General features: G+C 42.5%; 1 protein-coding gene across 2 annotated transcripts; it reads right to left on the bottom strand.

The window, feature by feature from the left end:
- Position 1: 1 nt before the first annotated feature.
- On the bottom strand, positions 2-27547 carry VGLL3 (vestigial like family member 3). Of its 2 annotated transcripts, none has more exons than XM_074857837.1 (4): positions 27435-27547; positions 17940-18195; positions 12367-12867; positions 2-5867 (listed from the first exon to the last, which is right to left on the bottom strand). In XM_074857837.1, exons 1-4 carry the CDS (start codon positions 27537-27539, stop codon positions 5824-5826), a joined length of 906 nt encoding a protein of 301 aa, XP_074713938.1. In that variant the 5' UTR covers positions 27540-27547; the 3' UTR covers positions 2-5823. The 2 variants fall into 2 exon arrangements, with proteins under 2 accessions (XP_074713938.1, XP_074713948.1); XM_074857847.1 differs by lacking the exon at positions 2-5867 and adding an exon at positions 11110-11313.
- Positions 27548-27895: the final 348 nt, after the last annotated feature.

The raw sequence follows: 27895 nt of genomic DNA, 5'->3' as shown, positions 1-27895 counted from the left end.
ATGCTGTAATTTACAAACAGATTTATGAGTTCTTCAGTTGCATAAGAATAAAAAGAAAGCATTAGCTAATTGTTGAGAAATACAGACCAAACAAAAAAATGCTACATAAAAAATGTAACAATAAAATTCACATTAAATTATTTATTCAGTAATTAAAACAGTGACACTTTTCTTTATACAAAGCCCCCCCATCAGTTTTGATGAGAGGAGCAAAAATGTTCAATAGAGTTTTGAGGGAAGCAGGGTTAGAAAACAGGTCGGGGGAGGAGAGGGACCCTGATTTGACTGATGGTTTTAAACAACAGCTACAAACAGCTAGCAGGGAAAGTGCAGCATAGTTCTGCAGATACTTTACTAGGTTACTGTAAACCTCAACTGCTATAAATATCGGTTGTCTATAGGTACTAGTTACCTGAGCCCAAGCTCACCGGAATCAATGCTGATTCCAATTGATGTCCACCAATGTTGGACCAGACCCCAGGCCACCACACTGTGCTAGCCAACACTGGATTGCCATTTAGGCATTCAAGGCTGGTCCCAATGATCTCCATGCCGTTGAAGATTTCCAAAGACACCAAGGGGAGGAAGCAGTATTCGGGCTCCTGTATGCAAATGGCCATCAGTGATGCACAGCTGATCCATCTTGAAGGCTTGAGCCTTTGAGCAGGTACATGACATAGCTGTGGTGTTTTAACTACCCCCATACCTAAACTATCTTTATTGGGAGCTAAAAACATCCTGCATATCACAGGGAACTCCAGCCCAGCTTTCACAGGTCCCACCATGAGCAAGACTGCAAAGCAAGAACAGCGAGCAGGTCATGGGCACTGTGCAGACCAAGGGCAGCTAAAACACAGGTTTCCAGGGACACCTCTAATTCCCCTTGGCAACCAGCTCAGCCCACAAGATGGGGCAACTATAAACCTCTCAACACAGCCTAATTTTAATATGTTGAGCAGTGGCTGCCCAACCATCTACATACAATGCTGGAGAGGGTCATCTCTGCTCACAGCTCTACTAGCTCAGCCTTTGCAAGAAGATTGCTCCCATCTCTCCTGTCACCGGGACTGGATTTTGACCTTCCTCAGGCAAGAGTCCCTTACTCTTTAAAGGGACATCTTCCTGCATCACAACTGTCAGATTGTGCCCATAGGGCTAACATGTAAAAGCAGTATTTATTTTTAAATACTTTCCTGCTTTACATGAGATTTCAGTTCCAAACAACATGCACCAACTTCTTTTAAAAATACACACACAAACAATATTTATCATCCAAATACCCTTTAAAAGCTCAAAGGCTGACATATTAAAGCCAAGAAGTCAATTTAAAAAATATATCTATTTCTAAATTGTTTGTAAGAAATATATGTTGCTGGTCCATTGATATGGAGAAAAAGCTTGTACCTGAAATTAATTAATCATATTCAAGAAGATATGCTTGTCTGCTGAAAGGCAATATATTGCACCTCTTTACTCAACTCTGCTGACTCCATGGTCATCTTTACAGATACAACAAATCAGGGGTTTTGAAAAGGGTGGTTTTGGTTGGGTTTTTGTTGTTGTTTGGTTCTGGTTTTTTACAAGTATGGAGACACCCACTCCTGAGGTTACAGAGAATGCAATAAAATGCCTACATTTTCTCAGTCTCAGATGAACTTTAGTGATGTCATTCACTTCATTTCCAAAGGACATGCATTTGAAGCATGAGGGTGGAATGGAGGGAACCAGGTATAGCTACATGTGTGTGTATATATATGTATATAAATATATACATACATAGAAAGAATTGTGGGAGGAGAGAAAGACATACACAATAGTCTGGAAGCAGAAAGGCTGGGTACAGGCAAGTTGATGCTAAGTGCACGTAGGAAATGTGACACTGCCCTCCCGCAACCTCTGCTCTCTCTGAAAGCTGTGATGAGAGATTCATCCTTGAAAGCATGGTTTGAGGCAGAAGCAGACAACTGAGAGAAAACTGCCATTCACTGAAGATCTTCACGCTATGAAAGAGGCATCAGATAAACTGGTAACTGGTGAGGAAAGGAATCAGAACAAAGTATATTTTACTGTTGCCAAGCATAGCTTATTCAGCTCTCCAGAAATCAAATCTGCCAGGTGGTCAGTAGCTGCACTATTCCATCATCTTGTTGGAATGGAAATGCCCAGTTGAAAAAAACTGGTATCTGCTTTTCAAAAACTGGTGGACAGCTTGAACTCTCCCAGTCTTCAAATGAAGACACAAAAATTGTCAGCAGATTTCTCAATATTAATAGAAATAAAATAAAATCCTGGAGTTTAGTATGCAGATTTTCTTGAAATAAAACAATGATTTCCCTGTGTTCTCCCAGAAATAGTGACAGAGTACATCATGTTTTATAAGTCCTTGCAAAATGAATCATCCACTTTCTTGGGACAGCATCAGAACTCATCACACACAAAAAGAATGAAACAACTCCTTTAGTAATGCATTAAGACACATAACTTGTCTGTGACCTGATTTTAAGGGCCGTTTTTTCCTATCTGTGGAAACATGAGCAGTCTTAATATTTCTGTTTCTTTCTCACTGCCATCAATTCTCCATAACTGCAACATTGTGAGCAAGCGCTCCCCTCCTCTTTCAAGAACAAAACCATCACAGCATCTGCTTCTCATAAGCACATTTGTGCGTGTGTATAAGTGTGCGTGAGAGAGAGAGAGAGAGAGAAGTAAATCTGCAGAATTTAACTTAAAAGTTTGTCACAGGGAAGGATTTTTTCTTTCCCATCCTTCAAATCGTAGAACATAGAAGTAGGGCTACCGCTATGCACTTGTGCTTTTATTTTCAACTTGCTTGTTAGTACAGAGGATGGTTAGTGAGTGAGGGAAAAAAAATGAATTTATTTGACTTTCAAAGTTGACTCGTGCATGAATGGCTATAGACAATAGCAGGTTTTTATTGGCACTTGTCTCCCAGAGCCTGCAGAGCAACAGAAGTTCCTTCAGCACACTCACAGGTTCAGCAGTGAAAACTGGGCACATACCAGTAGTTCTTGAGGTGGAAGAGGCAATAGCTTCACCACATATTCATCCCCACTACCCATCAACTCAATAAAACAATCCAGAAAGGAATTCCAGTGCAACTGTGGGCCTGCTTTTTCCTGTCCCATTCTGCTTTCACATCTAGGAAACAGAAGGCCCCTCATTATCTGAACTTGCAAAGAGGAAGGCAATGAACTGACTGCTCTTGCAGTCTTGTTGCCTTTTTTTTTGCTTCCCCTGCTACCCAAACTCTCCAGCCCTGAAGTTCAAAGAGGATACATAGCCTCTTTGCCTTCCAGCTTTGACAAGTACAGAAAAAAAACCCCAAACCTTGGATTTTTTTCCCTCCCAGTATTCCTAATACTGTCAGAATTCCTATATCAGAACTCTTATTCTTGAGATATTTCCTGAACTATACCATCCCAATAAGAAAGTGAACCATGGCAGATATTACTACATTCCCTCCCATACAGTTTTCCCATTGCATTACAAATTCAGTGACAAATTGAGGAGCTAGCTCCACCAGAGCAGCAATAATATATAGAACTGTAATGAGAGTGAAATTTATTGAGAGAAAGAAATGCTGATGGACTATAAAGACAAGGAGAAAAACCCCACCACATTTAATTCAGCATCCCAGCACAAAAACTACAACCCTACTATTTTAAAGTAATATTTAAACACAGTCCATTCAGCACTTTTACACTGTCTAAAACTTCAAATCAGCAAGGTACACACTTAAGGATCTTGCCAAATTGTGACATAACCCTAATGCCTCCAGTGCCAGCATGTCAAGCCCTCTCATATGGCAAGGCAGAACACTCAACACCTCATAGGACCAAGTTCAAAAAGCCTGGAGAGAAGCAGCAGCGCAGGGAAGGAGGCCTGAACCTCGGAGTGGCGTGCACATCCCAACACTCCCCCTCCCCTTCCACATGCGGATCCATGTGGTCTCCACCTGACAAACCTACATTTACAATGCTCGTTGCCTTAACATTAAACTGTTTCTTATCTCAGCCATGTGTTTATGTTTTGGTTTCCATTTAACTTGTTTGTCTTTCAGACAGGGATGTCTGAAAACAGTGGTAACAAATATAATAGGTTGTTAAGAGCCTTAGGAAATATTACAGAGGGATCCTGGGTGCACAGAGCAGAAAGGCAACATCTCCAAGCAATAGCAAGGATCTGGCAACCCAGGCCCCAGTCCTGTGCTTGGTCCCACCTAAGCACATGCTGACACTCGTTGGAGTTGCCAAGGGCTGGGCATGGACGCTGACCCAGGTCCAGCCCATCACAGGACTGGGGCTGCCAAGAGTAATCTTGCAGCCCTTATTCAGAGTTGGATTGTGCTCATCTTGGCTTCAACTGAAGTCCTTATTATGCAAGTCAGACCCAAGGCCCAGGCCAGAAATGGGGTTTCCCAAACAGTTTGCAGAGCACTGTGGCTAGACATGGCCATGTCATTTCCAAGTTCAGATTCTAACCCAGACAACAGCCAAGCCTGAATTTGTGCACGCTGAGCACGTGCAACTTCTTACAAAATTCAAGAGCTGCAGCTGGGGTCTCATAAGGCCCACAGCAAAACTGAGGTTAGACAAACAGATTTTGAAGTCAACAGGAGCTGAAAATTTCAGCTCTTTCCTTCAGGTGCTCAGTAGACAGATCAGGTCAGTTGAAAACATTTTGTTTCCACAAGTCACACATTTTTATAAAACTGACATTTCTTTCCTGAATATTGATGTTATAAGTTACCACCCTTGAAATGGCTTAACTGAAAGTCCTGCCTCATGAGTTAGAGTATACTGATGCTTATTAGCACTATGAGGGCCTAAAACATAACCCATAGGTGACTGTGTTCAACAGCTGCAGTGGATCATAGATGAGGCCAAAACTCATGTCTGATTTAAATCTGTAAGAGTATTTGGTCCATTTTGAAAGAATGGTTGGGTTGGAAATGCAGTTCCTGTAACCCCAAGTTTTGCTCCATGCTAAAGGTGTTTGCAAGTTTCTGACAATCAGCACAGCACAAAGCCACCTTTAGAAGCAAGAAAATAAAAACACCCTTACTACAATCTAACAACAGGAAAATATTTGGCTGAAACTTTAGGTGAGAATTATACTTGCTTAAGCTAGGACAAAAGGACAAAAACATCAAAATCTAGTAATGTGGAAACAAGGGAAGGTTTAGCTCTTTAAAAAGAAAGGAAAGATAGACATTTGAGGTAACAAACAAAAAAACCCAAAATGCACAAACACATCACAGACATCTAAAAATAGCATTTTATACTTTTTTTTGCCAGTGCTTCTCTGAGAGCAAGTTCTTTAAACAGAACTTAACAATTTTACAATTTTTTTTAAAAAAATATGTCATCCTAAAATAGCCCATCAATCCTTACCCAAACTTTCTGTATTTCTACAAAAATAGATGCACAAAGAGCTACAAAATACTGTATTCCTGAAAGGCGCACTGTAGTCAAGGGAGAGTCTTTTTCCTGACAATTGAGACTGTTCATAAAAATATCAAGCTGAACAAAACAAAACACTGTTAAAGGAGCAGAAAGGAGTTAGGTTGCCCAGCTGCAGCAGGCTCAGATGAAGAAAGAAAGAAAAGTTAGGTTTTTGTTTTTTTTCAACACTGTGGGACCCATAAATGGCCTTACAAACAAAAGGCTCAATAGCAAAACCAGAATGGTTGGCTCTTCATCTTCATGTGTGTCCTTTGCCCCATGCAGGAGTCAACGACTGTTACATCGCCCGCCCAGCTGCGCTGACTCCAGCTCTAGCTGGTCTTAATTTTTCTGAACTTCAGAACCAAGAAGTTTCCTTGCTCTTGTCCTGATGCTGTAGACCTACATTTCAGAAAAGAAAAAAAAAAAAAAAATTAAAATCTGATACAGCTTTTTCTTCTCCCTCCACAAGAAACTGAAGTAAGGATAAACAGTTTTTGATTTAAAAAAAAAAAAAAACCTCCACAATTTACCAGCCTAGTGGACTTGTTAGTAACATTACTATTGCTCCCAAGTTTTTGGTTTATGTGGGATAAGCTTAAACCACACTTAAGTTTTAGACTGGCTCAAGCAGTTCAGGAATGCTGATAGAATCCTTGTTTTGACCTCATTTGGAGCATGGCATGATAAAATCCTCCAGCAAGGTCTGCATAGATAATTCATTACACAACAGAATAATTTTTCCTGGCAGGGGCCAGCCAAAGACCCTACCTCTTTTAGAAAAGGTCTGTGATGCTTTAGGATCTCACAGTTTCTGTGGCATTTCACCTTACAGAGGAGAGAGGGGAAAACGTTCATGCAGCATGTAAAACCCCCAAATAATTTCACCTACAGAGTGTCAGATTTTTAGCCAAGAATGGCTAGTGCTTCCACATGGGAAAAATTAATGATTTTCAGCTTGCATTTGTTATGAGTTCCTCTAACATTTTCCTTTATAAAAAGTGAGGGCTATCTAATAAATGTGGTGCTATGTTGTGGCTTTAGCATTATAGACTTGGAACCTGTGTTATAATCTGGGATTTCTCTGCTCCAGAGGGATTCAAGCTTCGCTAGATTTACACCCAACAGGGCGTATACCTAAAATCCAGACAATAGAGGGGGATGTGCAGATGAAACTTCCCAAAGAAGATGCATTCTTGCTCACTCATAGGGAAAGTAACAAGGAGAGATCTGCAGGCACAGATTTTCAGAGGTAGTAAGGCAGTTAGGATTCATCAATTCAAAACCTACCCCTTGATGATTTGAGCCAAGTAAATCACATTTTGTGAAATGAAGGTGCCCTTCCTTCTATAATTCATCATTGCTATACAGACTATATATATATACGACTCATATTGCCGTGCTACATAGTGTAGCTACCAATGCATCAGCTACCTGATCTACTAAGAATTTAAGGCCAATTTCACCACTAATGTAAGTAGGTGCAACTCCAGACTTCAATGACGTTGCGACCATTGAAGCTCCATGTTAATTTGATCTTTAACCTGTGAAAATTGATAGATCCATGTGCTAAGCCTGGATCTCTCATTTCTGTATCTGATCACATAATGAAACACAAAGGAAGAGCCATATGTCTTCGGAAAGCCTAATAGGCATGATGGGTTCAGATTTAATTTTTTATTAAAATTTTAAGAGTACAAACAGTTAAACATTTAATGATGATCAACATCGTTTCAGAGTTGAGCTACAGAACAACTAACAGCCACATAAAAGATGACAGCGTATGGCTCTATCCATGTGAGGATTCCTAAGTAGTGTCCAAACATTTGTGTGTCCAACAGTGAACAGACAGGGAAAGCAGAGGACAGGTATAGCATACCAAACCCTGTTCAGTGGCTTTCTGCTCCATTTCACATGCGCTTGCACTTATTCTTTAGATTGAAAAACCTGGGATATCCCTCAACTGAAGCATCCCTAAAAACATGTCCAGAGGCTCTTTACTCAATGATGTCTCCTTGTTGCTTAAAAATTACTCGTTTTCCTGGCAGTGTCATTCACAGGCAGAGTCATCATAAACTGCTGTTAGTTTCCTTCAAAGCACCTCAGTTAGTGATGACAATTTTGTGTTATTTTTCCCCTGCTGTTTACAATTTTTCTAAACAAAGATGACCAAGAAAAAAGAAAAAAAAAAAAAAACAAACCAGGAGTCAGACAGCAGAAACCTTTCAGAGTGTAAGGAAGTCATTTAAGTTCACCAGTGGAGCACTAAAGGCAACGGAAGCCTATGAGAAGAGAAACAGGTTATGTGGCTCCTAGGAGCTTAAAAAAAAATGACACACACACACCTGTTTAAGAGAATGTCCACCTGATAGTGGCAACTGGTAGAAGGGGAATAACCAGCTGAACAGACACCTTCCTAGTTAGGTGCCTTTGTAACAACAGAAATAACTGTAACAAGGAGGTTTAAGGTATAGCTATTAAGTCTAAACAGCCAGAGAAAACAATACAAAAAACCAAAGTTGCCTTAGTTACAGAACTGAATGTGGAACACTTTCCATGCCTTTTCCTCATTATATTCCCATCTCCTTCATGGCAAGGCTATCTGCAGTCCTAATAAGTCATGCAAGTGCAACCCTGCTAGTAACTGAGCGCTTTCACTTGCAGCCTGCTGCAAGAACATTTTCCTCTCAGCAAGGACATCCTCTCTTGTGTTGCATGAGTCAGTATTGCCACACCACCACAACTCCCTGTCTCTGGGATACCAGCATTATAGCTCATTGCCACACAAGCAGAATGCAGGTTCTGTGGGAACATCTAAACAAACTTAATGAGTTGTGCCAAACTCGCGGGGTGTGTGTGAACAGAGACAACTCTACAGAAGGCAGCAGACTGACCACTCAAATTCCATATCCAGCATGACACGCTGACGTGTACAGGCATTTCCAAAAGAGGACTTTCCATAGTTAGCCAGGACTAGAGGATGTCGATTAATTCACCTAAATTTAAAGTTACGCACCTTAATGTGCATAACTTTGGATGATAAAGGATGAACACCTCAAATTTTAAGATAGACTTACAGCCCTTACAGCCCTAAAACCCCATGCTGCTTTTAGTGTGCTGGGGCTACGGGAAGCCTCCTCCAGCACATCTGTCCAACAGCAGGACAGGATATCCTCCTAGGCTCTGCAGTAGCAGGGCAAGTTGCACTGCTTTCCTCCCCGTGGGCTGCCTGCAGATCTGGCATCTGCCAGCGCAACTGGATCCGAGTGACCACCTGAAGTGCCCGGCGTGCAGGGCAGCCTCCCACCCTGCTCCTGAGGAAAACACTGATGTCCGTAGCCATCAGCTCCACTGCAAGACAGTCATTTCCCTCCCCACCCTGCTGGTCTTAAGTGCTCAACTCGGCTTGTGCACCCTTAACGTAAACATGAGGATTTAGCCCTGACACCATGGGATTACAGCTGCAGCAATGCTCTCTGTGCGTATCCAGTGAACCGCAGCCAGTGCTGGTAAAGGCTGACCTGGCTTTGCTTGACATCGGCATGGCAGGGAGTTGTGGCCTAAAGCACAGACGTGCTGTGCTTATATCAATGTTTGATATAAAACATACTTTTGTATGGAGCACTATAGCTTGGGCACTACAGCTTTGGAAAGACACTTCATACCAGTAGCCACAAACTTAACAGGTTTTAACAGGTTTTGATGCAGACTAGCATTTTCTTTAATCCCACTTGTACCAATAAAGAAGCTTCTAAAAGGGTTAATTTGGAGTACACAACGTGAGGATTAAGCCACATTTAATGGGAATCAGGTAGCTAAATCCCTCTTCATCCTCTAAAACAGGACCATGTAAGTTCAAACAGATGTGCAAGACAGATCAATACTTTGTTAGCTCTATGAACAGTGATACGCCGATGTCCCACACAATCTGTTCTGAAACATAAATTCCTAAACCATACCGTTCATGCAAGGGGAATCCCCTCTTAACCTTTGAAGTGATGCAGCATCATCCATTCATGAGATCGAGTATTTGTCTTAGGAGGGCAGAGATGCAACAATGTAGCTGGAAGAGGGTAAGATTACAGCCAGCCTGCCCCAATCTCAACATTACCATTCCATATAATTCAGCGTGAGGAATTTTGCAAATGTTTCTATAATCGCATGTGACAGTAGCACAAGAAATGTGACCCACAGTAAGAGGGGAGGGGAGGGAATAATTTTTGTATCTGAAAGGCTCTGAAAAGCAATATCTAGGTATATACCAAATGAGCTTTTTTAAGTAAATCACCTGAAGCTCATGGAATCTGATATATTGACAGCTCCACAGGTTGATGTCTTTTATTCTCCACGGACATATGAGCAAAGACTTCCAGATCTGAAGTTTTTTTGCCACTACAACCTTATCCTACTCTGGAGAAACACTTCTACACCGCAGAAAGACAGTACACTCTTCCAGCCCCTTCAGTTTTTAGCATCTCTGTTGAGATTGCTGTCTCACATTAGAGTTAAATGTAATGAAATTCTGTGCAGTGCAGAGACTTATCCAGTATAATCCTCCCCTGGAGTGGACACAGAGCGCCTGTGCTGGATGAGACTCAGTGTGGTGCTTCAGCAGCCCGCTCCTCTCCCCAGCAGCACACGGTGTCGTTCCCTAGGAGGACACCATTTGACAAGCACGCAAAACACCGGGGCAATCATGCTCCCTCTTTTCACTATGATCACGCCTCGATTGCCTGTCACCAAAGCATTTGTCTCAAATATACAAGCTGCAGGCAAGGCTGAAAAGGGAGCTCAGAGCCCTCCTGCCCTTCACAGCAAGCCTCTGCTTGCACAGGAGAGATGAGTGTGTAGGGGAAGAGAGCAAATAATTGTAATGTCACAGGCTGCCACTACCTGCTGTGTTTCGTTGCTTGCTCCCTTGCTTCCAAAGCCTTACATGCCAAACTGGGGCTGCCTGATAAGGTTTTGCTGCTGTGTTTCAGTTCATGGCCATTTTGAATAGTCTCAGACAAGTGAGACATTGGTCTGCTGAGATCCTCTGTTCCTGAAAACCAGTCACACATTTCCCCTCTTTCTTTCCCCCACAAGAACTCATGGACTAAAACCCACACATCAGGCACAGGCCAGAAATTAACAGTTCAGGCCTTTTCCACTGCTTCCCACGCTGAGTAGACAACTACAAGCCATGCAAGCCACTGTTAAGCACTGCCAAATCAGGATCCTGACAAAATTAGCATCAAACTGTACCCCTCCATAGGGATTTTCACAAGGAACAGGCAGCACCAAGTAAAGGCTATATTAGTCCTGTAAGGCAGTGCTAGGACCCACAGTCCTTTTTGACATACTCTGCTCTTACAGAAAAGAGAAAAAAGCACCTGGTTTATTAGACGCATTACTGCCAACGAAGTAGCAGTAAGCAAACCAACTTGCGCAGCACTAAAACAACTCACAGTCTAGGCTGGACTTATACCTAAGCCAGGTGGTGGCTTCTCCGGGCTCCACCCTCAAAAGGTAAGTCAAATACCAGAGCTCTGGAGCTGGACTGTTGGGGCGACCATCAGACCAGGGGCCTCATCCCCTCTAACAGTGACAGTGACAATTTTCTCAAGCTTCAGAGAAGGCAGCTCACTCCCATTGTGGAATTTATCAGAAGGGCAAAACTTGAGATCTCAGTCTTGTCTGATCATTACAAGCATAAAATGTAATTCCTCTTGTATCGTTGGCATGGCTCGAAATGTTATTAATAGATATAAAATTGTCCAGTGTTAAGAATCCTATTATGCTTTTTCTTAATTTCTTGAGGCAGCAAGTGGCATGGCATTTAGAAGAGATTATTGGTTCCCAGTTGCTATTAAAGGAAGAGAGAGAGATTTGTATTAGGTTAGCTCAGTTATAATTGGGTTTTGGGTTCATAGTATTCCATATTTAAGAAACAGCATTTTTTTCCTCCTCCAATTCTTTGTTCCCCTGCACACTAATCAAAGCAAGGAAGTGCTTCTCACACACTGAATCAGTTAGCTACAGCTATCAAAAAAAGAGACAAACAGATACTTTAAGGAAAAGGGAATAGAGATACAAACATAGTATTTCCTTAATAAATAACAAAACACGTTTAAAAAGTACTGATCTGCAAGGGTTGCTGCTGGTGAGACAAATACCAAGCAGAAAAAGGAGACCTCAATAGTGCATGTGAGCTCCAGGGTGGATGCGCTGGAACCTTAGTCACCCATCACCTGATCACAAGCAACTATGAACAGCGAGGGCTGCTAAACTGCTCCTAATGCTGAGATGAGAGCCTGCCAGTCAAAGCTCGCAGATGCAGATGTAGTTCATGGCTAGGATGCTGCAGTAGAATGAATCTAATTCACAGACCTCTGCCTAGACCCTACAGAAAGAAGTTTAGTTCGATGGTGAGCACAGCTCAACTAGCATCTCTACTCTCTATGTGACACCTGGATTCTACACAGGAAGGAAATGCTGATCTGTTCCAATTTAGATGAGTAAGATGCAATCCTCATGTACTGACAAGTTATTAGTTCAGTCCTCATTGGAGCTATATTTTGGTGAATGCACACATGAACTAGCTGAACAAGCTGGAAGCTTCCACATGGAGGTTTAATTAACGATTTCCCACAAGGTTTAAACCAAAAAAAACATATCACGTCACAACTCATTTGGCTTGAATGGGACTAAGGCAGACAAAGGTCTCTCAGCAAAAGGCAGTGAGAGCTGGATGTTTCACAGCTCATCTGCCCTGACAGCAATTTCAGGAGGGATTCCCACCTGGAAATATATTTGGAGAAGGCTCTGAGAACAAGCCTTGCTTCAGCTGCAAGGAGCCCACTTTTTGCTCAAACCCTTCCTGCTAAAACAAGTCACAGACACAATTGAACAACCTTACCTGTGTCAAACCCAAAACTTGGCACAATGTCCACTGTTCCATGAAAGGCTCCAGCCCATGCTGAGGTAGCGCTGGTGACAGCAGCAGGATCTGTCTTTGTCACGTCACACTGGGGAGCAGGAATCCTGGCTGCGCGGACTGATGGCATCAGCAGGGACCCGTACCGAGGGTCGCGGTGCGAGCTGGGATGGTGATGGTGCATGTGTGGGTGAGGGTGATGGCGATGCATGTACACGTCATGCATGTGTGCATACGAAGGGCTCACCTGAGATGCTAAAGGATAATGCCAGGATTCAGATGCAGCAGGGGGAGGAGGCGGGGCAGTCTGATGAAGGCCGTGTCCTGGCCAGCTGCTGGGATCTGGTGTTGGGAAGGTGCCTGGTGCAGTAACAGGGAAATCAGGGTGTACTCCACTTAGGCATGGTGGAGGGGGAGGCTGATAAGAGCTGGTCCAAAATGAAGTTGGGAAACTGCTCCTTTGGCTTGAAATTGTTGAGCTTTCTGGTGGAGAGGAGAGAAATGAAGTATGACTGAAGCTGAACAACAAATTTAATAACAAAAATCCCACAACGATTTTCTGCTCTCTGAAATTCGTTAACACTGAACTCAAGCTTCCTCAGCAATTACAGAATCACAGGACAGTTGAGATAGGAGGGGACCTCTTGAGATCATCTAGTCCAACCCCCCTGCTCAAGCGGGGTCACCTGGAACAGGTGTCCAGTACCGTGTCCAGCCAAATTTTGGCTGAGATACAAACTCCACAACCTCTCTGGGAAACCTGTTCCACTGTTTTCTTGTGTTCAGATGGAATATTCTGTTTTCCAGTTCATGCCTATTGCCTCTTGTCCTGTTGGCAAGCATTGCTGAGGAGAGCCTGGCTCCCCGTCTTCATTCCCTCCCATCAGGTATTTATACATATTGATAAGATCTTCCACAAGAACGTTTTGTCAGAAATAAAAGACTCAGTACTTCTTACAGCTAGGGCTCAACTTGTATTTAAATGGATTCCAATACCTCTACATTATGAAATCACATTCTAAAAATTCCTCTTTTGAAGGAGCGGTTAGTGTTTTTGATGTGTAGGAAAGTATTGGCATCTCCATTCTCACAATCCTCTTGCCAGCTCATGTTTGAAAGTACTGCTTCATGCAATATGTCTCAGCTCAAATAGGGGTTTTTTTTTGGTCAACGATGGAAACATAAAAATACAGGACTTCACCTCTGATGAAAGAACAGTCATAAAAATAGCCTATGGAGAAATAAAGCCAGGGAAGTTTAATATTTGATGAGGCGAAGAATCCTCTGTTCCTCATATAACATTTACAAAAATATTTATATTATTTTTTTTAAATGACCTTTTGTTTTGCTTTGTTTAATAAGCAACTGGAATGAGGCTTGGGTGAAGACACCATTGAGAATGAACAGATTCTTCAAACGCTCCTGCCTCTGAACTTTGCTTACACAAAAATATTTTGGAAACAAAAACTGTATAAAAGTGTTTTCTGACTGCATCACTAGGACACTCATGTATCTGTTTTAAAATCCATTAAAATCACAGAAACTTTTCCACACATCAATTGGCTTTGATTTAGGCAGTTTATTGAGCCTGATTAACTTCCAGTATTGGAAACAAACTTTGCAAACGCACTATGGACAAATGTAGAGAACTTCTCTTTGTGCCAAACAGCTTCAGAGGCTGCAAGCTTATCTAGCAAACTACTCCAACATGACTTTCTTCAAAAGGTTGCCTTTTTTTTTTTTTTTTTTTAAGCAATGTATTTCTATTGTAATTCATGCTAGAAGACTGGAGAGAGCTTCAAGCATATTACAGAAGCCTCAGCACCCCTCCAAAATTGGTATTGTTCCTTGTTTGTAAATTGTTCCTTGTTACAAGGGATTAGGCTGAGATGGAGAGTGCACACCGTTTACAGTGCTGGCAGCAGGGCCAACAAAAAAAAACCACCCAAGCAAAATCAAGCTGCTTCTTGTCCAGTCTGTTGTTTTCCTCACTGCTTACCAGAGAAGCACAGCTTGACAATGCATTGCCATTATACTGGAAAATTAACCTCTATAATCAAGAGTTTTTGGAAACTATCTGGCTGTTATCTGCATGGAAAAGCCCTAAATCCAAACCATCTCACTTCAGAAAGGCACAGAAAACCACAAAGTATCTGCAGGACAACTTTAATATCAGGAGAGAGTACTTTAAACCACTGGATTATGCCAATACGAATTCATCCCAGATTGCATACCAGCTTGGCTTTACCAATCATGCAGAAGGTCTAGGCCACAGAAAACACGTTTGGTCATCTCCATTTTTGAAACCTGTGCACATTTCACAAAGCCATTACTCCCGTCAGAAACTGTTATGGACCAGCGCCTACCGAGACACCACTGAGTGTAACTGCAGAGGCCAACCTCACCGGTCAAGGTCAAGTCATATCACTGGAGGTACAGGGTTCATCCAGGTTATATGACCATGAAAGAAAACTTCATCTACCCTGAGTGACCACAGAGGATACTACTAAGTGCTATTAAGTGTGCAGCAACCCCATCAAGAACCATCACCGTGTTGAACCACAACCCCCAACCACCACACATTTCCACAGTGTTTGAAGGGTCTCGTTTCCTTCCCACCTTTAAAACAACAAGCACAACCCATTATCTTTACAGATACCGTCATGTCAGGTACCTGGCCTTTATGGGACATGGCCATGGAGAAACAGCCATTTCAGCACTGTCCTTGAGAAAGAAAAAAAAATAATCTGAGTAGCTTCCACGGGCTTTTCAGGAGGGGGGAAAGAGGCATTTAACAAAACCTGACTGCCAAGAAAGATACTACAGTTACCACAGTTTCCTATTCTAAGTACAGGGAGGCAGGGAGATGGCAACAACTCAGATACCACGAAGTGGTGACTAATGCAAATGTTCATGGTGGCTGGCCAACATGCACTGAAAAAATGCCAAAGCGCACATGCTGTAAAGAAGACAATGTATGGAATTTTCTGTAGTACAACATTACTTCTCAGCCAAGGCAGGATGGAAAAAAACCCAAAACAAACAAACAAAAAACAAGAAAGAAAAGAAACCCAATACTTACAGCTAAGAAAAATATGTTGATAAAAATACCATTAAGGTAACATTAGTTTCAAGGTATCATTACTTTCATTAGCCCCTGCAAAAGATTTCAGGTAGCTACACCCTCAATTGAATATTCAAAGTCCATGTTACCAGAGCCTGTTGTAGGGAGCTGTATTTTATCAAATGTGTTTTGAAGTTAGTTTTAGCCTAAACTGATCAGAATTTACCACATACAAAAGACAAAAACTTGCTCTTTTCAAGACAACAGGTTCTATTTTCTATACATAAACAAAAGCCTCCTTGAAACAAAAGAACCCACAGTATCACCTTAATCATGAAATTACAGTTTGCTCTTCCATCAAGACACTAAAAAACTCCATAACAAAATGAAAAAAAAAAAAAAAAGCAGAAAATGTTACTAATCCCTCCTTTCGTGTAAAGGAGAAATAACACAGTGAGCTCAGTAGCCAGTTCATACCCACACTTTCCATTTAAATCTGTACCTTCCAAAACGCAAAAGCTTTTTTGTTTTAATTTGTCTTTGAGTAATTTATCAACAAAAATTCTGTCTACCCATGAAGGTTATTGATAAAAGATCTTCAGGCTAATGATATTTTAATTTCTTTAGGTAATGGGATACAAATTCACATCCATTTGTTGTAACAGAGCATCTCTGACACCTGTACATGAACCAGAAGACCAAGGCGTTAGCATTGTTCTTTCCCCACTTTTTTTCAAGCAGGCATCTTTCAGACACTCATTTGGGCCTGATAAAACTCTTGTCAGCTTCTCTTCTCCAGAGAAGCAAATACCTTCAGCTTTCTTAGTGTCCACAGTGCAGAACCAAGCAGCCCTGCCCAGCAGTCTCCCCGGGGATTTTCAGACTGCTTCAGCAGGTGCAGCAACGGCAGAGAGCATATCCCCTTACTTTATTCCCGGAAGGCTTTCAGGACATGCAGACCTCTGTTCCCCACCGATGGCATGAGGTACACGGGGTCAGGAGGCTGCATGGCTGAAGAACCCTAACGCCAGGCCACCCTGTTCCCTGCCCTCTGGGGAGGTGGGAGCCAGGGAAAAACAGCAGGGTGTCTGAGGCCAAAGAGAAGACACACAACCTCACCCATGGTATGTCTCCAAGCTCAGTGAAGAGGGCTTGCTGTAGGCATGGGGTCTCTGGGGACTGCCTTTATCCCATCTCTAAAACATTTACAGCCTGTCTGGGCCATTTATAAATGCTCCAGTCTCCTTTTTAGTAAGCATAGGTTCAATCCTGCTCTTAGTCGAGTCAACGGAAAATTTCCCATTAACATTAATGGTCCCGGCTCAAGCCATAAATTCCTCTAGCTCCCTAGCCACTTGTGCTGACCTTTGCTTAAACTTCCTCGGATTTGTCATCATCTTTCTGGAAAGCAAGTCCTTCTGTGCTATTTTTCTCTTTACAGTGGTTTCCAAAAATTCCATCTCTCTTTATTATCTGTGACTTTCATCAATACACTCTTACCTCAACATCACTGATTATGAACACCACCACACCTACAAGGATCCTCACGGTATCTCTGTCACTCAATACGATGCAAGGCCATTGCTCACCATATTTAGTTTGTGTCTTTTGCCAGCCCACGTAAGGGCACGATCAGAAATAATGCAGTTGTGGATCTGAAAGACTACCCAGACTGCACATTCAACAAAATGGAAATAGCGCTTTCTCCAGTCACCAATTTTGAAACTTTATCTGTAAAGTCCACCTAATACACCTGGCAAGATTTGCTCTTTGTTAAACTGATCATGCTTATATGCACAGCATGACAGAAATGTTACGGCAGTATGCAAATGCCTCACAGTACCTACCATGTTTCTACTCCCTGCTCAGAAGCAGAGTAACATCATCCCCATTTTACACGTGGTAAGCCAGTTACGATGGCCGTATCTCTTCTGTGAGCTCCACCTATGGGCAGGCTGCAATGCCCCACAACACACAGCTGCAGCCACGTGGGCCAGGGCTTGCACCCGAGCCTGTTCCAGCCCGTGCTGGCCTCTCCCTACCTGGAAAGCAGACATAGACGAATCTTAATTGCCTGGCAAAGTCACCCGAGAAGGTTCAGTCTCCTCGTGTCCAAGGCCAGCATCCCAAACAGATTTGCTCATGCCTCAGAGGCCAAGTTTCACACTTGGAGCTTAAAAAATAAGGCTCCAACCGTGCAGCAGACGTTCATAAAGCCACATGAGCTCTGCCTTGTTCCTTCCAGGCCTTGGTGGAGCCGTGGGCTATGGCAAGGAAGAGAGGTGCCTGCTTCTTCCACGCCTTTGGTGCCTCTTTCCCCCTTTAACACTTCAGATCACTCAAGCCCAAAAAGCTCCTCAGTTCTTTCAAATTTGAGGCGGATTTTTCCACCTCCACAGAGGAGCAAAATTTCAGCTGCAATGCAATATGCGTTACCACAACACAGATCGAGTAAGCCACACCACAGACAGCAAGTTACTGCTCCTCTTACCTCTCCACAGAGGACTTAGCCCTGCCTTGCTCTTGGTAAGGGCAGTTTCTGGATTGAAGCTACTGGCTTGGCTCAAAGCTCTTGAGAAGTGTTCATCCACTACTGAACCAATGTCTCCCTGGAAGTAAGTGAAGAGGACGCAGCGAGAGTTAAGGTACTCCATCTCGGTGGGCTGGTCTTTCTCATCCTCCTCTTGCTTGCTGGGAAGGGTCACTTCCAGAGACTCCTGCATCTTGTTGTACACAGATAACTTCTTCTGGGATTAAAAACAAAACAAATGAGAGATGTATCACTAACGGCATTCAGTGCAAGCTCAACATCTGGTTTCCTTAAAGAAAAATAACCGAATATATTGAATATTCATTTCATAACATTACAGTTGGAATACCAGGATATTTCACACCGATATTTCACAAAGAAGAGATTACCAGTGCCACTTAAGAGTTTTTATTCCTCACACACAGATGAACCTGCTTCTCATGCACATTTCACAACCACAATTCATTGGCAACAGCTTTCACCCAACACCTTCAAAAGAAAACAGACAGGCTCAAACAATTCACTCCTGACTCCCACCTGGAAAGGATATTCCCATCAGTAAAGGCTACAAAGGTCGAATCCAGCCCTGCGGAGGGGTGGCCAGATACATGATGTCTGCATTTCACCCATTTAGCTAAGCATGCACCCAGTTTTGCTGGCTGCGCTCCCCCAGCTGAGAGTATGTGGCCTTCTGGACTCCCCACATCTACTTGTTGCTGAAGGCATAAAAATGGGAGAATTTGGTGCTCCCCAAAAAATTTTCCACTGTATTAAGTCCACAAAATACATAAATTCTCACTCACTGCCAAGAAAATTTTTATCATAAGAAGCTATACTTTAGGGTGGTGATTGGGGTTTGAGGAGGGGTTGAGGGTTTTTTTGTTTGGTTGGTTTGGGGTGTTTTGTTGTTTTGGGGTTGGGGTGGTTTGGTTTGTGTTTTTTTTTTTTTCCTTTTTTTCTTTTTACTTTTTAAACACCAGCTTCTGGTAAAAAGGACAAAAATTCAAGTCATAAAAAATTAAACATGTGATCTGGGGGAAAAGGGGGATTGACAAGTCTGCAAACACATGCAAAAATATCCATCCCAAACCAAAAACACTGAGAAGCATATAAAAAAATAAAACCCGCACAAGCCATCTGTGAATGGCTATTTCAGAATCTTCTCTCTCTCTCTCAAATCAAACCTAAATGTCAAAATAAATGTGTGTGAAGATCCATTTTGCATGGAACATATTTTTCAGATGTTCCACTTTACAACTGTTTTCACAGAAAAAAATCTCCCCACAACAGTCAAGCTGCAGGAATCATAGCTTTTAGCTAGCCAGCCATTTCCACAGCTGACTTTACACAAAAGCAGCTTCAGGAACCCAAAAACAACTACAGCACATATGTAGAAGTATTTCATAGCTTTTCTATAGAATTACAGTTTGACTTATCTTTTATGGTTTGCTTGGCAACACTTTAGCGCCATCAGAATCTCTTTAAGTTTACAGCTATTTTCCCTTTTTCCAAAGTTGTTCTATAGAAAAAGTTAAACAACTACACAGTCTATAAAGCTGCATTTGTACAATACACTTGTCTGATTTAGAAACAATTGAAAGTCATTTTCCAATCTTGTATACCATCAATATATTTACATTCAGTGCTTCCTAAAATCGTATAAGCTGATACAATTTCTCTCATTGTAATACAAAACAGATACTCTGTTGCTATGTCTTAATTATGAATGGTTATGAAAAAAAAAACCCACACCTGTAAGAAAGAGCTATTGACAAGTGGAATTAAAACGATGCATCTACCATTACAGTACAGAACATAAAACAGCTCAGTAATACCTTTAACTCTGATGCTGTTGCACGAACTGCAATGAGGGATGTAAGTAACTTTCTTTTACAGTTTGGGATATCCAGACAATAGTCTGGAATTCAAGTAAATCTGTGCTTCACAAAACAAGTTATACCATGGCTCTGCTTAGAAGAGTATTACATATTTAGACAGATAAAGAAAAACTGTGGGATTCACTTTAAAAAAAAAAAAAAAAAAAAAAGAACAAAAGATGGAAACAGTAAATTAAAACAGTTTTACTAGAAACTAAAATTGCTAAAATGAAACATAATCTTAGGCTTTGAAACATATTTTTGCAAATGCAGAACTTGGGGCAACCTATACTTTTTTGGTGTATGCTTTGTGCCTTCTGTAAACAAACAAACAAAAAGTCTCCTAATATTTGTTCCTGAAATTCTTACTAAGATGTCACTCATAGTGAACTTCATGGTTTTGCCTAAGTAATCACAAAGCGATGAGACCTTAGTAAGGCAGAAATGGTTATAACAATATTGCATATACAGGAGACATATGCATTAGAAATCTGTAACACATCTACCTCAGTGACTGGATCATTCTTAAAGGTGCACCATAACCCAGATCCTGTTAAAAATGCAAGACAAGTGGTTGGGGAGGGTGTTTTATTTTGGTTTTTGCTTGGGTTTTGGTTTTTTTAGTAGAGACAAAGTATGAAACAGATCCTTTATAGCAGTCTAAATAGATTCTGATCTAATACAACATCTCAGGCAGTGTATATGCCAGACCTTGAATATGTGCAACACACTTTAAAAGTTGACTTCTATCATTATAGGTATACTATTTGCATTTATACTGCAAGTATGCAAATATATATACAAGCACGCAATTATATACAGAAACACATCGTCTAATCCAGCCCCTGGCTTGACTTGGTTATCAGGAAGGAAGTCTTTCAATGTTCCTATATAGAGACTGGAGCTCAGGAAATTAAAACTTATCTCCAGAGTCGCTTCTCTGTGCAGGAATGTTCCCCCTTCCACAGTCTAAGAATCTAATTCATTTTCCATTTCAACTCTCCTCCCTTCCCTTCCAGTTCATGGGCAGTCATTACAAGATATTCTGAGCACTTGCTGCTTTTGAAAACACCAAATCTGACCTTTTTTTTATTTAAAAAAAAAAAGTAAAAAAGATGGTAGAACTGATGGATAAGTACAAGGTCTTGCTTGTGTAAGGACTGAAGTTATTTACAGTGAAAAGTTGTGTTTTGTGGTGAGTTTTTTTGCAAAAGATGAGAGTTCTAAATTAAAAGATTTTTCAAAACAGTATCAAGCCTGTGATCAGACACAGATCTAATTAATCTGTATTTCAGGAATAAATTATCAGTCCGTAATTACAGAACTCTTTAAATAAGAGACTACAGTGAGATAAAGTGACTCAACAAGTTTCCTTGTATGCAACGTATACACATCCTTTCCATTGTATACATCCTTTAATAATGTTTTTCTCCCCTGAACTCCCTTAAAATATCCTTTCTGCATAAAAATTCCATATTACTTGTTCTGACCTTAACAGAATCTTCTCACAGCATTTCTGACTGCACTTGTGTGAGTGGAAAAGTATGCAAGATCATCAGCTGCTAAATGAATTTGTCCCACCATCATGGGGTGGGGGAGACCAAAACAGAAAAAAAACAGGTTAAGTTTCTGATAACGAATCTGGGCTAGCCCAGTTTCACTTGTACTTTTTTCATATGATCAGTTCTGGCATATATTTAAGTAGTCAACAGCATCTGTAAGATCTTTACGAAGAGTATTTTCTGACCAAACACAATGTTATTTCTTGCCTATATTCAGATCACAAACACTTTAATATATTCATGAAATCCACCTCTTTCTTCCTTACAAACTAGAGGCTGACATTAAGCAGCCTCTGAAAAACAAAACAAACACACAAAATCTCATCTTGGCCAAGACTCAGAACACAGAATTAAAAGCCAGCTTAGCATACTGGGAAATAGGGAAATTCAGTGTCTATAGCACCTGATGCCAGCTTAGAAAATAGGCCCCAATTTGTGGCTGAAGGATGAGTGGCACAACCTCTGGGTAAATAGTGCTGTACAGCATGGACTGAATTCAGCTTAAACCAACGTTATTTTTGTTATTTCATCTATTCACAAACAGAGTCTTCCAAAGAGAATTTAAACTCTTAACTGCAGGTTGTCTAACAAAAGGAAGCTAAAGGTCAGTAGCAAATCACCGCTAATACGGGAATTTTAAAGAGAAGGTTTATGCTGGATAAGCATCATTCTGTCTTCTGGAGGAAAACTGACCACTTTTAGACTAAGAAAGCATGTGGTCCAAAATCTCACACAGAACCCACATCTTGAAGATTCCTGTTATTTTCTAACATACCCTATGCAGGACCAAGCAAAATGGTTCTCATGCAGTGAAATTCTGGCCACGTTAAAGCCAATGGCAAAAGTTCAACTGACTTGAAGGCTTCTCGGGTCTCACCCAGGGTGTCTGGTAAAAATGTCAGAACACTCCTCTTCACAAATTGAAAAAAATTCGCTTCCAGCTGAAACCAGCTAGTAAGCAGCAAAACAGAAAAACAACCAAGCACAGTTGAGGACAGAGAAAGTTTTAGTTTAGCCAGTTTGAAAATTCAGGCCAGCTCTTATTTTTCATATAAGCTGGTTGCCTATTCCTTCAACTTATTATCTCCATACATACCATCATACAGCATATGGTCCTTTATGCTCCCAAGCATGAAAGTCTGGTGTGCCTGTGGCCACCTGTTACAGATTTTCCATTATGAGAGAAAGAACAGGAACCAAAAATAAAGAATAACTACGCTGAGGAAATACTATATGACCCTATCCTGAGAAAAAGGCTGTCATTTGACATAAGCTTCTGAGAAGGAATTTCAGCAACAAACTTGAGGCAAATCACGGACAGTCCTCCATTTGCGGAGCTGTCTGCCAAGCAGGCTCCTATTGATAACACAGAAAGTATTCAAGGAAGAAGACAATTTCAAGCAGTCAGGGCATCAAATGCTGGGCCTGAAAGCAGTATTTACGGCATGCCCTGAAAACAAGAAAGGCTAACTTCTACCCTTGCAAATGAACAAGCCAAGAGCAAAGCCATGTGCTTGCTTTCAGGTGAACCACTGGATTTGTAGCAGTAGAGCCTGGAGCTCCTGCTATGCTCTGCTGATGGAGGGAAGCACTAGAAAAAGAATGAATTTATACATCTTTTGCTGTACATCTAAACAGAGGTGTACCATTAAAGTTTGAAGCTCTATTTTTACATAAATAGAGGAAGATCAAATAGAATTTGGTCCTAATCAGAACAACAAAGTACAGCAAGCCAAATTTTTTAAAACAGCAGTGTCTTATGGGATTAAACAAAATAACAAAAGTCCCACATACAGGGCAAGACTTAATCCAGGGTTTGCATCCTCTAAACCTGAGAGTAGCCTTTAAAGGGTTCCAAGAGGTGCCGTTAAAGGGTTTTGAGAGGTGCCTTTAAAGATTCAACTTCCAGACAAGTCAGTAGTAGGGCAAAAATCAGGCTTCAGAACAAGCCTTGAGAAAGCATCTGAACTACAAAAAATGAATATGAAGCCATCTTCTGCTGCTATCTGCTGTGTTAAGGTACTGCAGACTGCCACAGAGTAAAAGCGGTATAAAACCCATCCTCAAAGTTGTGAGCATGTGATACAAAGAACTTTACTGAAAAACTAAGTTACAGTACATGAATTAGGGTTTAGCTACAGCCAGCTGACACAACGTTAAACGCGACTTGTCCTTGTCTGCAATGTTGTTCGTTTGGAAGGAAGAGTTGAGTTAGCGACCTAATTTGCTAATGAAGACAAGCCCTTATCTGGAAAAAGTCTGTCTACAGAACAGCAGAAAGTCTGACTTGAGCACATCACAACTCTTTATGCAAGACTTGATTTAGCAAGGATGGTGTTGGCTTAGCTCTCTACATCTACATACCATGGAGAAATTCCAAAACTACCATTTACTGTAACTTCCCATTTCAAAGGTCTTAAGCTCAGCTGTTAGTGAGCCTGGGTGAATCCTACCTTAGCTTCAGCTCTGCAGCTTGCTGTACCTAGACTGACAGGGCATAGCAAGCCATCACGGCGTTTTGTGTGCACCAAGAACACAACAGGATTCTTCACCAATTATGTGTTTCCAGAGTCTCTATAAATGAGCAGTTCTGTTACACCCATTCCTCACCCTACCCATAAGAAAGTCGAAATGTACTACTACAGCTGCACAGCCCCTCAGGAAAGTGTACGATGAAGAGCATTTTAATTTTGCTGTTCTGCAGGGTTTTACCCTCCCGCAGGCATGGCTTCTTACCATGCACAGGAACAAGTTCATATTGTAACACCGGCACACACACGCTCTGTCTTTTGGCAAAGGAATATGGAAACCCCGATTTAGCTGCAGAATTAGGGCCACACCCCATTTTCATCAGTTCCTTCTGGCATTGTATGAGCATGTATATATCCATATTCCACTTAGTTCCCTCCAGCAAACACCCTGGACTTCAGCAACCTCAAAGATCTAAGGTGCTAAGCCTCCGCTCTCATTAACATTTAATAGGAATTCAGGCTTCAGTCCATTAAGCGCTTTTCAGAAAAGTCCCATCTAAATTAATTTGCCAGCAAGTCCTTTCTTGGCTAAGGATTGGTGAAAGTTAAGCTTTCAGAAATTCTGCATTTCTGTGCAAGGCAGAAATCAGTTCTGCACTGATTTTAAGGGAGTGAAAACTACAGATACAGAAATGTGGGAATAACTTTAGAGTAGGGTAATTTTAAAAAGACATGATGAACCATCCTCTAAAAGAAAAAAAAAAAAAAAAGAGATAATGTGTCACTTCTGCACAACCCAGGTGCATGCTAGTCCATCATTTAAAAGCAATCCAAGATCTGTTATTTAAAAAAAAAAAAAAAAAGGGGGGAAAAAAAAAAAGACAACCATTCCAAACCCTTTCACTGCAGAGCAGTGACACAATGCCAGGCGCTTGCTGGAGACGCTTCTCCTGATCCATGTATGCAGCATGCGACCTATAGAAACGTGATGAGGTTACCTCTTCACAGAGACACTGCAGACCAGAACTTGAGCCTATACATCTGCAATGGCAGCTCCACAGCTAAGGAGCTTGCTTTTCTCTTTAAAGGATACAAAACTGATACCAAAAGCTGATATAACCAACTACACGTTTGTGACAGATTTATTACAAATACCTATGAAGATGCACAAGCTTTAGTTAGAACAACACACCTACGTCTCCTCACACTAAGAAGGAAAGGAAAGCCAAGCACAGCACCAAGGAGCTTTCTCTCTCAGAAAACAAACCATTTACTGGATACTGAAAGACACCAGAGTAGTACAACAACACTGAAAAATGCTTCGATGGAGTGCTCAGATATTTTAAGGGTGAGCTCTGCTTTATCAGCTCCAATGCAGAGTTTTATTTTTAAGATATCCGACTAATTCATCTTCCCTCACTGTTATTTTTAAACCACAGTTTTAATTCCGGCAAAGAAGAACATTCTTTAAAATGGTCATCGTCCTCATGAAGAGTGCATGAGCGTTTTACATGTTGAACACATGTGTAAGAAGAAACAAAAACCTGGCAACAGATACTTTACCCTTCCTTCTTATGCTCTTTACCAGTTGATTAAATGTCCCTGACAGGACAATTCTGAAGAAACAGAGACTTGCAAAATGTCATATGTTACCCAAACAATAAATCTTTGCACTACAATGCATGAGGAGTTCATTCTACGTTTACTTTTTTGTTATTTAAAAACCACTGGATTCAGAGAAAATACATAAACTGCTCTAAAGTTTGCAGCTGTTAGAATTAGAGAGTGCAACATTCTTAGTTCAGCAACGACAACTTGGTTTTTCAGTCTGACATTTGACTAGTTTGTGAAGACTCTCCAGCTCCAAATATTTCAGGAAAACTGGCGCAAGCTGGATTAACAAAAACAAATTGTCAATAGCATGGAGGATAGCGAGGTTTAGATGTTTTTTGGTGGAAACAGGATATATGGTGCTGGCCACGACTCATGAGCTGTGTTGGCTCAACAGACCTATCTACGTTTCTTGCCTTGCATATCTACCTCCACTTTTCTTAAATAGTATAACCCACAAGAACTCGGTTTATTTAAAATGAAATTTCAAGAAACTTTGGCGTTCATTAGGGTGCCTCTGGGACATTTCATACATGGTGCTGCTTTCAACTGATGGAGAAACTGCATGATTCTGTTTAAAAATAAAAAGCAATTGCACTTGAGCGTGACACAGCTGCTAACGATCGTTTAATAGATTTTCGTGTACTATGTGTTCTACACTCCAGATCTGGAAGAGAAATACAGCCAATCACCTACAGAGTTAAATGCCAAAAAGTTCACAAAGTTTCAACTACAGTTTCTAGGTCTCTTAGTTATTTGAGATTATTTATTCATTTTCCCTCCAAACCACGCAGGCTAACAACTGGAGCTCCAGATATTCAAATACAAAGTTTGTAACTAAAATTACTGAAGAGATGGAAGGGTCTGCAAGCTGTGATCTAGATTAAAGAAGAAATAATAATGAAGGCACGCTGCAACAGACAAAACTCACAAGTTTTCCAGAACTCGCACACCGTGAGCAACCTGGAAAAGTTGGCTGGGGTATCATTTCTGCAAACGGGCTCTCTCCCCCAATAAAGAAAAACACCAATAACACGCAATAGGAATTTTAATGTTTTAGCCCATATTCGTGTCTCCCAGGCAAGTTGATATTAGGGGTCACTTCCCATGTACGGAGAAAACAATCTTCATGGATAATAATGATAAAACCTTATGGAATGCAGCAACAACCAAAAAATGTATTCTCAGATGACTACATTAGGGCCAAGTCAATATTAGTCCCACTTCACCCACGCACTGCATAGTCTAAAAATGCTGTCAGCCTGATAAGAATTTCCTGATTCACTTTTTTTTTCTTTTTTTTTTTTTTTAAAAAAAATACATCTGATCACCAAATTCTGCTGGAAACTCGCCGGAGCCGATGCTCCAGGAGAGCCGGGGTGAGCGGCGCGGCGCGCCCCGTCCGCGGGGAGCAGCGCGGGTCCCCTCCCGCCGGCGGGCGGAGGTTCCGCCCGTGTGCGCGGCCGCGGAGCGCACCGCACCGCACCGGCGGGCGGCAAAGGCGCAGCTCTGCGCCGGCAAAGCGGGCGAGCAGTGAGACTCGTCAAGTAAGGAGCGACGGCGGAGAGGAAAGGGGGGAAGAAGGCAAGAAATAACTCTCTCCCCCTGCCCCGCTCCAGCCGAGCGAGCCAACACCCACCCCCCAAATACAAGAATGTGGGGAAAAATTACTTGTCTTTTAAAAAAAGGTCTTACCAGGCTCTGCTGCTCCGGGGCACCCTCACCAGCTCCCCGCATCTCCAAATCAGGCTGGGGGCTGCATAGCGCATCGCTGGCTGGCCGGGGCGGAGGTCTCCGCCCCGGCCAGCCAGCGATGCGCTATGCAGCCCGCTAAGGCGAGGGGGGGCCTCCCCAAAAAGCCCCCCCACCCCCCAGTCAGCCCAACCACCACAACTTGCGCGGTTCCCCGCGCAACCCTTCCCCTCCGCGGCTCACCTGCGGGCAGCCCGCCGCGGGCGCGGCCGCGGCACCGGCCAGATAGCGGGGTGCCCCGCACGCCGCCGGGGCGGGCTGCTGCATGGCCACGTCCGAGCAGCTCATGGCCGCGGCCGCGGCCACTCCGCGCCACCGCCGCCTCCCCCTTCTTCTTCTTCTTCTTCTTCTTCTTCCTCCTCCTTCTTCTTCTCCTCCTTCTCCTCCTCCGCGCAGCGCGGCCGCGGCGGGGCGCCGCGCAGCCCCGGCTGCCAGCGCATCTTCGGCGCCCGCCGCGCCCCGCGCCCGCACTTATAGCGCGGCGGCGGCCCGGGGCGCCCCGGCGGCGGCAGCGGTGGCGGCAGCGCCCGCGGGGGCGGGGACCGCGCCCCGCCCGCCCGCCGCCCCCCCCCCCCCCCGTCCTCCCCCCCTCGTCCTCCCTCGCAGCCCCGCGCAGCGGCTCCGCGGGCGCGCAGCACCTGCGC

Source organism: Strix uralensis, chromosome 2, assembly GCF_047716275.1.
Source record: "Strix uralensis isolate ZFMK-TIS-50842 chromosome 2, bStrUra1, whole genome shotgun sequence".
Lineage (NCBI taxonomy): Eukaryota > Metazoa > Chordata > Aves > Strigiformes > Strigidae > Strix > Strix uralensis.
Note: the sequence above shows the minus strand (reverse complement) of the source record. Positions and strands in the feature narration are given on the sequence as shown.